The sequence below is a fragment of the Cervus canadensis genome, chromosome 19, assembly GCF_019320065.1.
Source record: "Cervus canadensis isolate Bull #8, Minnesota chromosome 19, ASM1932006v1, whole genome shotgun sequence".
Classification (NCBI taxonomy): domain Eukaryota; kingdom Metazoa; phylum Chordata; class Mammalia; order Artiodactyla; family Cervidae; genus Cervus; species Cervus canadensis.
Genome location: NC_057404.1, coordinates 18,979,356 through 18,996,806, shown reverse-complemented (window position 1 = coordinate 18,996,806; position 17,451 = coordinate 18,979,356). Strand labels below are relative to the sequence as shown.

The 17,451-nt window shown below is 34.3% G+C and overlaps 1 protein-coding gene across 4 annotated transcripts in view; it reads left to right on the top strand.

Moving 5' to 3' along the window:
- The window catches only part of TBC1D19 (TBC1 domain family member 19), a 167,123-nt gene that overhangs the window by 96,372 nt on the left and 53,300 nt on the right, over positions 1 to 17,451 (top strand). For all 4 annotated transcript variants that reach the window (XM_043438513.1, XM_043438512.1, XM_043438515.1 and 1 more), the window contains 4 exons: positions 3,121 to 3,159; positions 4,961 to 5,073; positions 13,473 to 13,547; positions 16,873 to 16,935. In XM_043438513.1, coding sequence (XP_043294448.1) covers positions 3,121 to 3,159; positions 4,961 to 5,073; positions 13,473 to 13,547; positions 16,873 to 16,935 — 290 coding nt within the window. The remainder of the gene's footprint in view (positions 1 to 3,120; positions 3,160 to 4,960; positions 5,074 to 13,472; positions 13,548 to 16,872; positions 16,936 to 17,451) is intronic.

The following is a 17,451-nucleotide window of genomic DNA, read 5'->3' as shown; positions in this document are numbered from 1 at the left end:
TTTCCTCTGTCACTGGCTAGTTGTGTGACTTGCAAAAGTCACTTTGTATTTCTGGACTTGTTTTTTCCACTGTAAGATAAGGAAGTTGGCCACTTATTGTTGTTGCTAATAATAATAATAATAAAGTTATTGAGCATATACTATGTATTACATGTGTTTTATATATAAAACAACTCTAGATGTAACTGTATTATTATCATTTTAAAACCTTTGTTACTGTATAATGCATATGGGAAAGTACATGTGTCCTAAGAGAATGGCTCAACAAATTTTTATAATTGGACACTCCTATTAAATTACCACCCAGATCAATGAAATGAAATCCTTTCCTACCCCCTTTCAATCTTGGTCCCCTGTGTCAAAGATAACCACTGTTTTTACTATTCAAGTCTCATCTCTTGCCTCCTCATTCTGTCCTTTCCCCTTCTGCCACCTCCATCCCTGTTTCCACATATACACATGTTCTCTGTCTCTAATCATATTTGAAAAACTGCTGCACATTTTTCAAGTGTCTAGATTGACGACTCTGCCTCCTCTACATCTTCTCCATCATTATCATCATCACCATCTGTGTTTATAGGATTTCAGCATATCTTCAAGTTCCTTGTTGGTAAGGGTTTCTCTATGCTCTTCTCTGTGGTCCTCAACATTGTCATCAGTTAATTATGTCAGAGAAACCTTTCCTACCAAACTTTCCTTGAAACATTCAAAATATTCTTGATTTCCACATCATTATTGGGGAAGTCCCTGAGTCACTGATTGCTTCATTCCAGAGTGGCCTCCAGCGTGCATCAGGCTTTAGGGCATCTACAGCCTCTGCAGTGGACAAAATTGCATCTGCAATTGTGGAGCTCTTTCGTAAATTGCTACTGTGGCTGCTGCTGCTGCTGCTACTGCAGGCAGGGTTAGCATCACGGGCAGTGGGGAACCTTCTGCAAGTGAGGTGAATGTAAGTCACCTGGATGCACCGCTGCAGCGGTGACAGAGAGTTAGGAAACAGGAGCGGCATTCCACATTCTCGTTGGGAAGCAGAGAGACTGCGGTTGACCAGGAGCATTCTCAGCTAAGAGGAGGACCTTGAAATGGCAGCCCCTTCTCTTCATGCCTTTACTTCAAGAATGAAGCACTGGTGGAACCTCTCCAAGAACAAGATGGCCTTCACCCAAACCTTCTCGTATTGCCAGAACATGGGCCGGCAATTTTTGTTTTTGTTCTTGCGGGCCTGGGGATTGCTTGCTCAGTAGATGGAGCCTGGCTTGATCACGTGACCTGCTGCGTTACCACACAGCTCCAGAATAAGGTCACCTTTCCAGGTCCTGACCCCTGGGGCTTGCTTTACATTCTTACGGAAATAGGTGTTATTGGGCATCCCCTTCCAGAACATGCCCACTTCATCACAACTGAAGATCTGCTCCGGAAGGTAGCCTATCTCTTCTGTAAGTTTTCTGAGCTGTCTGGGAACGCTGAAGCTGTCTGGGCATCAGCCAGTGTTGATTCTCCCACGATCTCTGAGTTCTTGTGGCTGCAGCGCTTCACAGAGCTAGCCAGCCAGCCCTGTGAGCCTCAGACTCGGTTCTCTGCAGTCCCTCACAGTGGTGCTCACAGAGGCCAAGTGCTTTTCACACCGCATCTTGCTGTCAACAGGAATATGCTTCTGTGACATGTCCTCCAGCCACACACTTAATGCCTTTGCAAACATTTTATCATGAACCAGAGACCATTTTTGCAATTGTAGGGACGGCACTAATACTTCCACATATTTCAGCTTCTTTCTGCTTTATTTTGCAAATGCTTGGTTCATTTTTACTGACCTATAGCTAAGCAGCATGAATCTATGACATGGTGGGAGACTACAGCTATATGGGTATACCATATAGGGTATATATACCCTATGCTATATGGGTATGCCAACATATCAGTTCATTCACATGAATTCAAGCTTTGCTTTTTAGAACTTTGCACACAGCAAATTCAAGATTTGTTTTTTTGGAATTTTCTGGAATTTTTTTCAAATGTTTTAGTCTGAGGTTGGTTGAATCCATAGATGTGGAACCCACAGATTTGGAGGGCTGACTGTATTACAGTGGTGCGCTGTGACTATTCTTGTGTAAGTCTCCTGGTACACATAGGCACACGTTAAGTTTCACATGTGAGAGTAAAGCTGCTAACTGTTGCAGGGTGTGCATACATTCCGTGTTAGTAGATGTTGCCAAATGGTTTTCCAAGGTGGTTGGACTGATTTACATTCCTACCACCTTTGTATGAGAAGCTCATTTGCTCCATTTCCTCTGCATTTAGCCTTTGTGGTGGTTGTGTATTTCATAATGGTTTTAATTTCATTTGTCTGATGACTAACATGGTTGAGCATTTTCTCGTATGTTTATTGGTCCTTTGAATTACCTCTTTTGTAAAGAACCTGTTCACATCTTCTGCATATTTGTATTGGATAGTTGTCTTTTTTAAGCTGACTTACCGGGAGAACACAGAAAGGTCTTCTAAGTACAAGACCTTTGCTGGATAGATGTATATTGCAAATATATTCTCCCACTCTGTGACTCACCTTTTTACTCTCAGTGATGTCTTTGATGAACAGAAGAAGTTCCTTGGGTCGAATATGACCAAGTTTAGGAGGTTTTTTTTTTTTCTATTATGATTGATACTTTAAAAACAAATTTTTGTTTTCCCCATATAACGTTTATTTTTATAGTGGGATTACCTATATAGTATGAACACTTTTATTAGGTATGCTTTCATGCTAGTTTAGAGTGGAAGTAGGGGTTTGCAAGTGAAGCTGTCAATAAGTTTTGTTTTTAGGGGAAAAAATAAAAGATGAATGGACAGAATCTTGTGTTATGAGAAGATATTTTATACTATCTTAACAAAGGAAGTTAGTTTATCAATTTTTTCTTCTGATTAAATATACTTAATTTTCTTTTAATTTCTATAAACTTTAAACAAATTAGAAAAAAGACTTTTCTACGTATTTTCTTATAGTTTCCTGTAGAGCTATTCCAGCTTTGAAAATAATTAGAAGCATCAATACTAGAAAAATATACATAATATTATTCTAAATGTGGCTGATTATATTTGTTTCTAAAAATGTTATTTTATCATTTTTAGAGCTTTTTGAAAATGAGCATGTACGTATTGGGCAAAAAGGTAAGCTTTTTAAAAATTTTTAAGTGGAAGATAATTGCTTTACAATGTGTTGGTTTCTGCTGAACAACAACATGAATCAGCTATTTAGTACACATGTATCTCCTCCCTTTTGAGAAAAAGATAAGCTATTGATTAAACTTATTTTAATTTCTGAAAATGAGACAGTTTTAAGTAAATGTCTGCATCATATGCCCTCATCTGAAATTTAATACCCAAAAAGCTAAAGACCTAAAAAGGAATCTTAATTAACAATGTAGATAAAACAATAGGAATCTTTATAAAGAGGGGAAATGCATCATTTTGGCTTTATCAGTAAACAGCAGATAAAGTACACAGATGATTCACTAAAAAGGAAAAGATAAATGCAGCCACACATTTCTCAAGGATATTAGCTTAATCCATTCAACAGTAGAATTTCATTTTAAAATCAGAGTCAGGTTCTCTCTTTGATGTGCCCACACCCTTCTCATTAATGTTAATAGGAATATGCTCCTGCATCAGGAGAAAGTAATGACTGCCACACTTCCTGGTGACTGTTCACAGTGGTAGGACTTAATAACTGAGCAGCTGTCAGCATTCTGGAGAATAAATTTTCCCCATCTTTTGAAGATTCTTTTCCTTGTTTATATAAATCCTGTTTAGTCTTTGAAATATGAAGTGCAGATATATATGTCTTTGTGTCAGAATGACCCTTCTGACAGTTATATTATCATGGTCTAAGCTCCCTGGTTCAATTTTCAGAATCTGGAGGACTGTGTTTATATGATTTGATATTTTCATTAAACACAATTGCAAGTTAAAGAATGTGTTTCATCTTTGTATTTCGTGTGGTCCCTTTGTTTCTTTTGGTCTTCTCATTTTCATTTAGTGTAAGGCTTTTTCCTTTTTCTTTTAAGGATATAAGAAAACAGTACTGTTAGACATATATTAGCAGATGTCTAGTCTTTCTTCTTTTGTTTTTATTTTTTTATATTTTGGTTTTGTTTGTTTTGGAAAGGGGCTTAATTTCTAGATTTAATATTTAATATTTTCATTAAAATAAAAATTAAAAGAAAAGGATAATATGTTAATTTTGTGAACTTGACCACTTCTGAATAGTTTGGGGCCTTAAAATGTTATTGGATCCTTTGTGTTTTCAGTTCTTAAAAAATTCCTCTTTTCTGTTGATTTTCCTGAGGAAGGAAATGGCAACCCACTCAGGTAGTCTTGCCTGGAAAATCCTATAGACAGAGAAGCCTGGTAGGCTACAGTCAATAGGGTTGCAAAGAGTCGGAAACGACTGAGCAACTTCACTTCTTCACTTCTTCCATTGATTTTGGCAGATAGTTAAAAGGTCATCTAATAGAATGAATATCTACATTTCCAGAATTCTTAATCATAATACTTCAAATAGCATACTACTTCCAAATACTAGAACATTCAGTACTTAGTAGAATATGCTTAGGAAATTTAAGGTTTCTGTAGATATGATTTGATGTGATCTTCAAATCCAAAATTTATTTTATATATGCATCACTTGTTGCAGATCCATGAAACTATAGTTAAAGCACAGGAATTCAAGGTACTTACATTAAAAAACTTTCAGGTAAGGCAGGAGGTGGAGGAGCCTAAGGCTTAAAACGTACAGGACTGTAAATCAGACCACATCAAAAATCAGAGAGTAAACGAAGATCGCCAAGATATGTTTTAATTATGTAAGATACAAAGATGAAATGTTAGCTTCCTTAAAAAAATTGTGAAGATTTCAATGTCTTTCTTACATGACACATTTTCTAATGAGACTCTAATATACTTTTAACAGTTCTAACAGAACAAGATAGCGCTGCCGCTCAGCAGTATGTCAGACAAGGAAGTCCTACAGCCCTGAGGGCTGAGCTGTGGGCTCTCATCCTGAACATCTCCAGCCACCCCGAGGTGAGGAGGGGGAGGAGGAGCCAGACCTGACGTTTATGCCTCGAAGACCCGTGTTTCAAAGCAGAAATACTGTTTGTTAGCCTTTTATTTATCCCCTTTTTAAATTTTCAAATCCACTGTAGTTTAGAGTTCTACAATAAGATTAATGTATGATTTAATCACTATGTATTTAACAAAGATGTTTTTATTATTAATAATTAATTAGATAGTGTGAACCTATACATAAACAATAAGTGTAGGGTTGGCCAGAAAGTTCATTCAGGTTTTTCTGTAAGATCTTATAGAAAAACCCAATGACCTTTTTGGTCAACTCCATAAAATTTTAATAAGTGGAGTCCACCAGTTTAGGTCACTGAGGATGTATGGTGGAATTGGGAAATAGAATAGGGTGAAATAAAGATAGACTACTCAGTATATGTAAATGAGTACTTTGCCCCTACAGTTACTTTGAAAATATGCACCATTTTTATAGCTCTAAAAATTGACATTTTATGTGGGAATGTTATTTTTCTAAGTATAAGAACATTTTATTTTAGGAAATAAAATGAAAAGAGAAATCACCAACAGACAGGTAATAGATTCAATAAAGAAAAAATATGTAACACATTCTTTTTGAAATATTTTAGAGAATTTTTTTTTTTGCTTAAGCCCATTGAGCCTACAAATCATTGATTTAAATATTGTAATAAATAGCAAACTAATAGTTACAGCAAACTAATAGTTCACTAGACAGTGGTTAAAAACATGGGTTTTCTTTGAAATCATACAGCCTAGTTTCAACTCCTAGCTCCCCCAACTTATTTGAAATAAGTTGCTGAGTGAGATAAATTTCTTCAAGCCTCAACTTACCTATGCTTAAATATGGGTAATAATTTTTATATCACAGAGTGGTTGTGAGAATTAAATAAAATGTGAGTCTTTTATTGACACAGTCCCTGATGTAACAGGCCACCACTAATGGTAGCAGGAATGATTATATATTGCATATAATTATAAATCAATCATAATTGATAATATGTAATAATTCTATGCACATATATTATAATTATATACACATATATTAAAATTACATATAATTATAATGGTAATATTAATAATAAATTAATCATGATATTAATCATACATTAATCATAATTTAAAATAATGCTGTTTTTAAGAAAATCAAGCACTAGACATAAGTATTATAAAAGCTATACCTCTGGCCTTTGCAGATTATGTATGTATGCTTGTGTGTGTGTATGTGCATGCATGTATGTGTGTTTTAAATCTCCCTCTGTGAACAGCACTGTCAAAAATCACTTGCTTTCTTTTTTGAAAGAATAAGCTTTGTGCTTTATTTTAGAGCAATTTTAAACCAAATGATACTGCTGATCTTTTGAGGTGACACTTTAAAAGTAACAGTTGACAAAACAGTTTGGAGTGTACTTTAGGCCTTTTTTTAGTGCATCAGCTCTTGTAAAAGAGGTAGTAATTCTTGTTCTGATCTAACTGTGTAGATCAGAGTTAGATCACCTACCAATTTCATCGACCAGCAGCTAAGTTAACAAGTCCTGTCTCTGCAGAGGAACTACTTCCGTTTCAAAAATATATTTAGAATTTTTCCAGAAGTATCATTGTAGAATAAAAGTAGTAATCGCAAATAATGATTGTTTGTTACAATGTTCAATGGCTGTTTTTACACCTGCATTCTGGAGTTAATAATGATCTTGATTTTCTGTACTCAAAATGACAGATCTGTAAATAGAAATTAATATCAGAGAGGCAATCTTGATTTTGTTGAATAAAACACTTTCTATGCCTTACACTTTTATATTCACTGTAAAGGTGTCACCCGCACACACCATAGCAGCTCCAAAATAATTGTTGTAGGTGGTACATCAGAGGGGGGAGAGAGGGAGGATACTTCTTCTTAGGAGGAACTCTTTATCAGAAGGTTTTGTTCAGTTACTTTTCAGTCACTTAAAATAAGCTACACATGCAAATGTATCATAGTTAAGGAGATACATAAACAGAATATTTCAAATTTGACACCCATAAACCTGTTTTAAAAATCTTACCTCCTTAGAAAGACTTGGTATTTAATGCCTTGAGTTCCTAGCAGTTAGTTTATTTAATACTTTTATTAGAGAATTATTTAACTTTGATTTTTTTTTCTCTTTTTAAGAAAATATGTGATAAGCTTAAAAGCATTGTCTTTATATATTTTCTATAGATTTCTGGATCAAAATACCCATATTTAGCAAACATTCATATTTAAATTTTTGCTTAATTTCAGCTTGCTGGTTAAAAGAAGATGGAAAATTTTCTTTTACTTTGCTCTAAGTTCTTACTGATAAAATAGTCAAGATGAGTATTAACATTTAAGATTTCCTTCAGTGATTTCACAGCAAGGTTCTCCACAGCCTGACCTAAAGGTCTCCAGCAATGCCTGATCATCCTAGATCTTTCTGGTCACACTTACCTCGTCTTCCCAGTGTCTGTTTCTGTCCTTCACTCTCCGCAGCCACTTTTTTTCACAATCTTAGCAAAAGATATCACTTTCTCTTAACCAGAGAAACCATAAGTCATCAGAAGGAACTTATCCAAATTCTTTCCATGAAACCTGTGAACTTTATTATGTCAGCACCCGTTCTTGCCTCCTCTACTTTTATATCTAAATCTTGTGAAAGAAAATTCTATGCTGAATGCTCCTATTTTCTTAATCCCATAATCACTCAGTGTACCTTACTCTGGTATACATTCTACCAAATGACAATAACTGTCCTACCTAAAGATATCAAGAACAGTGGACGCATTTTAGTCTTTACATTTTACTGCATTTGATACTATTATCTATTCTGTCCTTGAAATATTCTTGGTCTTTAATTTAGTTCATCCTTTTTTTTAGTTATTTCCCTCTTTCTTTCTTTTTTTTTTCAAGTCTGCATTTGGGTTCTGGTACAAACCTCAAGTGCTTGTGTTTTTCAGAATTCAATTTTGATCTTCTTTTCATTCTGCACGTTTTCCTTAGACTGATTCACCGATCGTTTTTTTCTGTAATGGCTTCAACTCTGTTTTAAGACAATCAATCATTGTCTTAAGTCTAAAACTGTTATTTCCAGTTTCCTACAGAACTCTTAATACATGCTCCAAAAGTATATCAGACTCATGATGTTTAAAAAAAAGGCATAATCTTTACCTCAGTGCATTTATGGCCATCCAAGAAATGTTGAATTGTCTCTCCACCATGCTATTCTCTCCCTGGAAAAAGGTCTCAGACTTTCTTCTTGTTGGGTACTCTTGTGTTCTTTCACGTGCAGCTTATTCCATCACCTTTCCTGAGAGACCTTCCTAACCTCTTCTCTACCTTGTCTTCTTCTGACTCCATCACTGCTACTGTTAGATACTTCCTTCTTTTTCCTCCTGTGGAGCAATGACCTAAAGTCAAAGAAAGATATACCATACTTCTTACTTTATTTGTCTGCCTCCCTTTCTAGACTGAGGCTTCCTTGGTGGCTCAGATGGTAAAGAATCTTCCTGCAATGCGAGAGACCCAAGTTCAATCCTTCGGTCAGGAAGATCCCCTGGAGAAGGAAATGGCAACCCACTCCAGTATTTTTGCCTGGAGACTTCCATGACCAGAGAAGCCTGGCAGGCTACAGTCCATGAAATCACAAAGAGTCAGACACGACTGAGCAACTAACAAGTTCATGTTCTTTCTAGATTGAGTACCTGGGGACAGGAATTGTTTTCTTCTTCATCATCTTAATGTCAGTATCTTGTACAGTGTCTAAAAATGATAGGCTCATCTAAATGCTTACTGAACAATTAAGTATAAAATTTTAGGACTCTTTGTGAGTTGTTTGATTTTTTAAGTATATATTTTCTTCTTCTCTTTAGTTAAATGGATAGTCTAAGTCTAAATAAAATACCAAATAGATACATATATTAAAATTATTCTCTGATGCTAAAAATTTTGGCTACTTTGCTTTTCAAAGATTGCTTTTATAATCATAATTTATTGCTCTTAAATGTCTATTTGCCAGAGCTTATACAAAGTACTCTTTAAATATTCTATTATTGGTGATTGTTTTATTTTATAAATTGTTTTCTAATAATGTCTTTGTCTGCTTTTAGGTTAATAGAATAAATTAAAAGGTATTCCCTCTGCTTCTGTCCTGTGAAGGAGATTGTAGAAGACTGGCAGAATCTCTCCCTTAAATGTTTGGTAGAATTCACCAGTGAACCACTCTGGGCTTTGTACTGTCTATTTTGGAAGGTTATTAATTATTAAGTGAATTACTTTAATAAATCTAGGCCTATACACATTGTTTCTTCTTGTGTGAATTTCAGCAAATTTTCAGCAAAATCTTATTCAAGTAATTGATCCATTTCATCTAGGTTATCAAATCTGTGGGCAGGGAAGTATTCCTAGTATTCCTCTATTATCCTTTTAATGTTCAAAGGATCTTTCACTTCTGATTTGGGTAATTTGTGTCCTTTCTCTTTTTTTCTTAATTAGCCTAGCTAAAGGCTCATCAGTGTTCTTCATCTTTTCAATGAACCCACTTTTGGTTCCAATGATATTTCTCTATTGATTCCTGTTTTCAATTTTATTTATTTATGCTCTATTCTTGTTGTTTCTCTTCCTCTGCTTACTTTCAATTTAATTTGCTCTTCTTTTCCTAATTTCCTAAGGTAGAAACTTAGTTTATTTATTTTAGGTCTTTCTTGTTTTCTAATATATGCCTGCATTTAATTCTATAAATTCCATCTAAGCATTGCTTTTACAGCATTCCCCAAATTTTGATGTTACCTTTTCATTCAGTTCAAAATACTTCACAATTTTTCTTGAAATTTCTTCTTTGACCCATGTGTATGTTGTTTAATCTCCATGTATTTGGGTATTTTCCAGTTAATTTCCTGTTACTGGTTTCTAGTTTAATTCCACTGTGGATCTGAGAGCAGACGTTTTAGGATTTCTATTCTTTTAAATTTGTTAAAGCTGTTTTATGACCCAGAATGTGGTCTGTCTTGGTGAATGTTCGATGTAAGCTTGAGAATCATGTGTGTTTTGCTGTTGTTGGATGAAGTAGCGTATACGTATCCATCGTATCCGGTTTATTGGTGGTGGTGTTGAGTTCAACTTTGACCTTACTGAGTTTCTGCCTACTGAATCTATTTCTGATAGAGAAATGTTGAAGTTTTATTTCAATTGGAAATGCATGGTTTATTTTATAAATGATGCTGATGACCACCCTTCTGAAAGAAAACAATCAGACCTTTGGCTTGCAAAATATAAAAATAAATTCCAGGTAGGTTATAAACATGTAAATTTAAAATATCAATTTTAGAAAAAATTAGGAAAATATTTACATAAATATGTGGTGTAGGAGAGCCTTGCCTAAGACAAGCAAGAAAACTTAAATCCATAAAGAATTTTGAAAAATTTGTCAATGTATACCATAAACAAAAACAACACATATTAATTTGAAGAAAAAGTATTTGTAACACAAATGACAAATGTTAATCCTCGGTATAGATAAAAGATCTGACAAATTAATGAAATAAATGTAATCTAACAGAAAAATATGCAGACCATGGAAGTGAAAGTTCAATGGCCAATAAGCATATGAAAGAAAGTCAACTTTATTAGTATTTGAGAAAGTCTAAATTCATACAACAATAAAATAATCATTATTTTTACCCATGAAAAAGTTAAAATGGTGAAAGTGAAAGTCGCTCAGTAAAGGCATATGTGCATGAGGATATTTACTGTAGTACTTCTAGTAACAAACAGCTAGAAACAACCTGAGTAGTCATCTGTAGGGGAATGGTTAAATAAATCGTGACATAGCTGTAGTACAGTTATAAAAATATTAAAGTTTATGTGTTGATAGTTATTTAAAAGACCGAGAGAGATGACCGTGACACATCACTAGAAACTGAAAAATAAGTATAGTATGATTCCATTTTATGTTAACAAACAACAGCTAAAACCCTCAAGTATGATTATGTATTTATATAAGCATGGAGAAAGGTATGGAAGGATGTAAGTTACAGATAATGTTATTAATACAAATATAAATAACATTAGTTTCTTCAGCATGGTAGGAGGGAAGAAAAAAAGAGTATTAGTTTTCTTTATTCAGCTCTAGATTGTTTCACTTATTTTAATGGTTATATATCAGTTTGTAATTTTAAACTTTTTATTTTTAAAAAGTGACATAACTATAAACAGCTTTTCTGCTATGTTCACTAGAAAACACTAAAGTATAATATTGTGCCCTTTGCCAGCTGTCAGGATTGGTGTTTGAGTTGGGTGCTGTTCCTACCTTTAAAAATGTTCTTTTATTCTAGCTAGAGAGGTAGATTTAATAAATATAACAGAAGGTAAATAAAAAAGTAAAATAATTTTTCTTTAGGTAAGAAAACATCATGAATGAGAACAAAATAAGGCTTTTTAATTAAAATTAAAATGACTAAAAATAGCCAGCAAGTTCCCAGATTATCTTTATGTGATGAGCATTTTGACTCAAACCAGAGAACTGTGTATCAAGCATTTTTTAAGACAAAGAAATTGTATTTCAGGAAACATAGGTTTGGACACCATCCAGCCATGGCCGCTGCATGCATCAGATATTCTTCTTTGTCCCAGGTGATCGTGTCCCACAACTCTCATTTGTTTGAGGGACTGTCTTCAGAAAGAATCACACAGACTGCGGTGAGGGAGCCAAGCAGTATTTGGATAGGGGTGGAAACCAGGGCTAGAGTCCCCTAGAGATGGATGGAGGGATTCAGAGAAACGCAGGGATCAGCTTAAGTAGTCAGATATTTCCATCTCTCTTTAACACAGCTACTACCCAGTTAATCTTGACCTTTTTCAATCTTTATTATGAACACCTGACCAACTATTAGCCTGTCCCTTAACTGGATAACATCTTACGTCCTTCCTCCCCCTTTCTCTTCCTCTGTCTTTTCTTCTTTTTCCTTCCCCCGTTTTCTCTCCTTCCTGTCCTTCCTCTCTTATTCTTATTTCTTATTCTCTATTAAATGGCTTCCCTTGTGGCTCAGCTGGAAAAGAATCTGCCTGCAATGCGGGAGACCTGGGTTTGATCCCTGGGTTGGGAAGATCCCTCCAGAGAAGTGAAAGGCTACCCACTCCAGTACTCTGGCCTGGAGAGTTCCATGGACTGTATAGTCCATGGGGTTGCAAAGAGTCGGACACAACTGAGCGACTTTCACTGTCACTTCACTTTCAGCCTAATCTTATCACTGTTTAGAGTTAATTCGATTTTCTAATATCATGGTACCATATTATTTTTTTAACTGATTTTGCTTTTGCTAAAATTTTACTAAATTCTTTACAATTAAAAAAATTTATTTTATATTGGAGTATTGTTGATTAACAATGTTGTGTTAGTTTCAGATGTACAGCAAAGTAATTCAGTTATGCATCATATATATGTATCTATTCTTTTTCAAATTCTTTTCTCACTTAGATTATTACAGAATATTGAACAGAGTTCCTGGTGCTATAGCTGATTTTTATTTAATTTTTAAAAGCCTTGACTCAGATTTAAAGAAAAGTATACTACTGATTCTATTGATCAATGTCATTAAAAGTCCTGAACCCTTATCATTGTCCATTAGCCAAATGAGATGAGAATGTTTGACATTCTCTCTTAAAAATTTGACATACTTTTCCAACCTATGTTTAAATCATGTACACATTAGCTATATAGCATTATGTATAGTTACAACCATTATATTTTGAACTAAAAATGAATAATTAAAATTTTTTCAAAAACAAGTCTGATTTTTTTTTTTCATATGCTATATGATAGCTTTTACTACCAGGGATGATTTAGTATGCTTAAATTTTGTTATTTTATAATAATTTAGATATTAGAAAGGCAGTATAGAGTAGTCACTGGGTTTTTATATAGGTTCTGGGGGTTTCCTGGAATCAAATCTTACTACCTTTGTGGCCTTGAACAGAAAGTTACTTCTTTCTCTGGGCCTCAATTCTTCAAATGTAAATGGGAATAATAATCATTGAACAGGTTTATTTTGTTGATGTGAGATTAAATAGATTAACATGTATATTGGGTAAAACAGTTCCTAATAATTACTTAATAAATACTACATTTGCTGTTAAAGTTAAATTACAGTTAAATCAATTTAGCAAATATTGATTAAATACCTACCAGTTACCAGATTTTATCTTAAGGGATGGGATTAAGTCTGTTTATTAATCATCAGCTATTAGCCAGGCATGGAGACTCTAGTAATGAATAAAATAAAGCCCTTATTCTCCTAGTGTATATAATACTATTAATGATCATTATTTATTAAAGTTTGAGGCTGACTTTATAAATGATTGACTTTTAATGTTTTTGTTTTTCTTTTAAATCTAGGATATTTTATATTATGAGCAGCTTAAGACAAATGTGATACAACATGACCTTTTGGTGGACAGTCTAATTTATAAAGTAAGTAAAGCTGTAAGTTTTTCCATTTTGTTAACATTAAGCAATTTTCAAGAGTCTTCTTCATGTAGGTGCTGCACTATCTATGATGATACATATTAACCTTAAAAAATAATTTTAAGTGATCATTATACTTAGGACGATAAGGTTGACCTTCAAAATCTGCAGTTTCTATTCAATGTTATCTTTCACTTTGCAGCTGTCTTCACAATCCTTTCTTGACCCTCCCATTTATTGATTAAGTGAATGATATTTCTTGTCCTTATAAATTCCAATTTTCCACTCAAACTCTACAGAAAATCTACTAAAAGAAAAAATCAGATTATGGATTTCTTCATCTTATTTATCCCACAGTTCTTTAGAGCCTGCTTATTTTATTATATTGAAGTCACAGCTTATTTTTAATTTCTTTTGATTTCTAGACATAGAGTTAAACACATCTCAAGCTTTATGATAGGGATACATTGAGTTTTTGCTTTTAGGCGTCTGTCATTGAGAGTTGAAATGCAGATGCTGAAAGCATGGCGTAGGGTTTGACTGATTCTGGATTCATAATTGGGTTGCTTAAAAGACTTAGATTTTAGATTTAGAACTTGTAAGATAGAGGAGAAAGGGCATATTTTTCCAGATCTCAGAAACAGGGGAAAAAAGAATCAAAGATTTGTCTGGGGAGAACGTAACAGAAGTTGATAACAACAGTGACTGCTAGTGTTTAATGATTGCTTACTGTGTGCCATACAATGGTCCAGACTCTTCACATAGATTGGCATCTGATCCTGACAGCTACCCCAGGGGAGTGAATACTGGCATTTGGGCTATAAATGATAAATTTTTTTTTTTCCTGAAAAACAAGTTGCATTCTACAAGATCATGCATTAAAAATAATAGAGCTTATAGGAAAAATAGGGTTGGGTTGCAAAAGCAACTTTATAGCCAAAGTGCTAACAGAAACAATCATTGGGAGATGAACTGGACAGCTCAGGCAGGCTGCTCCCACTGGAATTATTAAAAATGGACAAAACTAACAAAGGGTAAGTGCTAAGATAATTCAGTTGCGCAGAGCCACTGAGGCTGCTGTCCAGGGGGGCACAGGAGGAAGTGTGGCAGTTAAGAGATGTGCAGGGCTGGGGGTGCGCCTCTGGAGACAGGGACCCCGTGCAATCATTCATTTTCCGTTCTCTTGAAATTTCCATTCTCTTGGAAGCAGGCAAAGGGCTCATGCCTGCAGAAGGCTTTGCCTTTTCCTGCTGAAGGATGTAATTCTACTTCTGCTGTTCTGACTTCTCTTTTTAAAGGAAAATCGCATTTGAACCAACACCATTCTCATGTTATACTGACATCATTTCCTTACTCACCAGCCACATATTGATAACATGTATTATAGCAAAGTAGGAAGTATTAATACTATTACTTTACTGTCTTACAGATGAGGGAACTAAGGTAAACAAAGAGTAAAGAAATCTGTTTAAATTCATATATTAAGTAGTAAAGCCAAGATTTGAATCTAGGTAATCTGACTTCACAACCATACCTTTAACCACTATGCTCTACAGGGAGGAGGATGAGGAGAGTTAAGAGGATGCAGTCTTTTGATGAAAAGTCTTGACTCTTGAAAAACTCTTGAAGTTTTTACATAGATTTGGATCACAGGTACTGCTTACCGACTTTGAGGTCAAATGACTGTACACAGGGGATTATCTTAGCAATAGCCTAAGAGATCTTTAGGGCTTTAAGACTTTTAATCTCCTCTCTGTTCAAAGGAGAGAAGACTCACAAGAGAAGTTCAAAAATCCAAGAGTGCTCGCATTCGAGTCCTTTGCTGCCCACATGGATTTCAGTTAGAATCAGTAAAGCAAAAAAGTCATGAGAAAGTGGTAAACAGCCTGTGTCTGAACAATCGAATGTAAGTTTTGGTAGAATCAGTCCTGACGATCCACAGCATGAGTGTTTACTTACGTTAGTTAAACTCTGCTGATCTTACTGAAGCAACTCCAAATAGTATTAAAGTCAGCCCTTAAGGGAATGAGCATTAAAAACATAATCATTTGAAGTTTCATTACAACTCCCTTTGGCAAAGATTCATTTTTAATTTAACTGAAAATAAAGTAGAATTATTTTAGTGGTTAAAGAAATGAAGGAAACAAGGCAATACTTAAGTATAGAACATCATCAAACCCTCCCTAAGCTAAAATATCTAATGATTCTCTCTGGATTGTGTTTTTTTTTTTCTCACAAACTTGCCCTGAATCCACACCATCTACAATTTTCTACCACTTAACTGTGATCTGACAGTTCATATCACTGTTTCTCAACCTTTTCTTCATATAAGAGAAAATTTTCTCTAATATAAAAAATTAAATACCAAAGAATAAGATTCTGTCAGAAAGAACAAGCTTTGGAGGTCCATAAGCCATTGTACTATGTACAAAATTTTGATCCCCAGGAATGAAGCCCCCTTAGAGGCAACATCGTCCTCCTTGAGATTGCGTGATCTCTACTTCTGCCCATGTTGTGACTGACTCCTTTCTTTTCTCTTAATCTGTGTCTTTCAGTTTTTCTAGGCTCGGCACATATTCACTATCTCTAGGGTCATCCACAAGTCATTTTATCCTCCTCTAATTGCTGTTTTGATCAATAGCCCAATTGAATTTTGAAGGTTGGGCAATATTTTCATAGATTTCTATAATATTTGCATAGATTTATATTATATTTATAATTATATAATTATAATATTTGCATAGATTTCTATAATATTTCTTTGGGGCATGTAACCAGTATTTCTCATTCTCCAATATTTCTACCATGTATGTTTTCTTCCTGGTGAGACTGAAGATAAACTTTGTCTTGTTTGCTAACAAGTGATGACTTGCAAATGAATAATTACAAAAACATCAAAGATTTTTGGTATTTTGATGGAATGGCATGAATGTGGGCTTGAACGATGGAGGACCAGATTGAAAAGTAATTTGATGCCAGATTTTTACAGTGGCTTTTGGACATTGTGATTGCAAATGCTTTTCTGATTTTAAGATGCCTAAACATTAGATTCAAAGGAGATAAAATTGAAATAAATAATAAGAAATTACTAATGGAACCCAAACAAGTGTACACAATTTGAAGTCAAGTAATATGTCACATATATTAGTTAAATAACCTTATAAATTTATTTCTGAATTAAATCCAGTGATAAAATCCAATTGAGAAGTTTATAATCATATGTGAAATAATAAAATCACTTCAGTATTATTTCTATATGTTACATTTATGTCTTAGTACTATAAACATACTCATTTAAGTTCTTTTCAGTGCTCTCTACTTTTAATTATAGGATGTGAAATTGACGGCAAGCAATGATGATTATTATTTTGTATTTGAAGATTATTTATATCAGGTAAGTTGAAAAATTAAAATATATAATGTTCTTGTTTTAAATTCTCTAACTCAGGCTACTTTAGAAAATATCTGTTGTTAACTGAATCCTCCTAAAATCCACACCTTGTTTCTTTTTTATCAAATTAAATTTTCCAAGTTTGGGATCAGGTTAACTTTTGTTCTTACAAGGGACTCGGTGGGAGGGTAAGAGCTACATCCCTGTTCCAACCAGGAGAGGTACAGGCGCAGGTTCGTAAACTGAATGTCCACTTCATATGTCAGCTGTCCCAAGGTGTGTAGAGAAAGCATTTTTACATGGTACTTTTCTATTAAAGGTCTTGAGTAAATCATTAAGTGCTTTGAAATCAGCTTGAAGAGTTGTGATTACTCGTTGATCACATCATATGGTGATACTGTGGATATTTGGATTTACCTACGTCTTTCTCATATCTGATAAAATAGAAATATCACAGTTAGGAAATAAGTGATTTATGTAGAATTGCTTAAATGATATTCTTTTTTTTAAAGATCACAC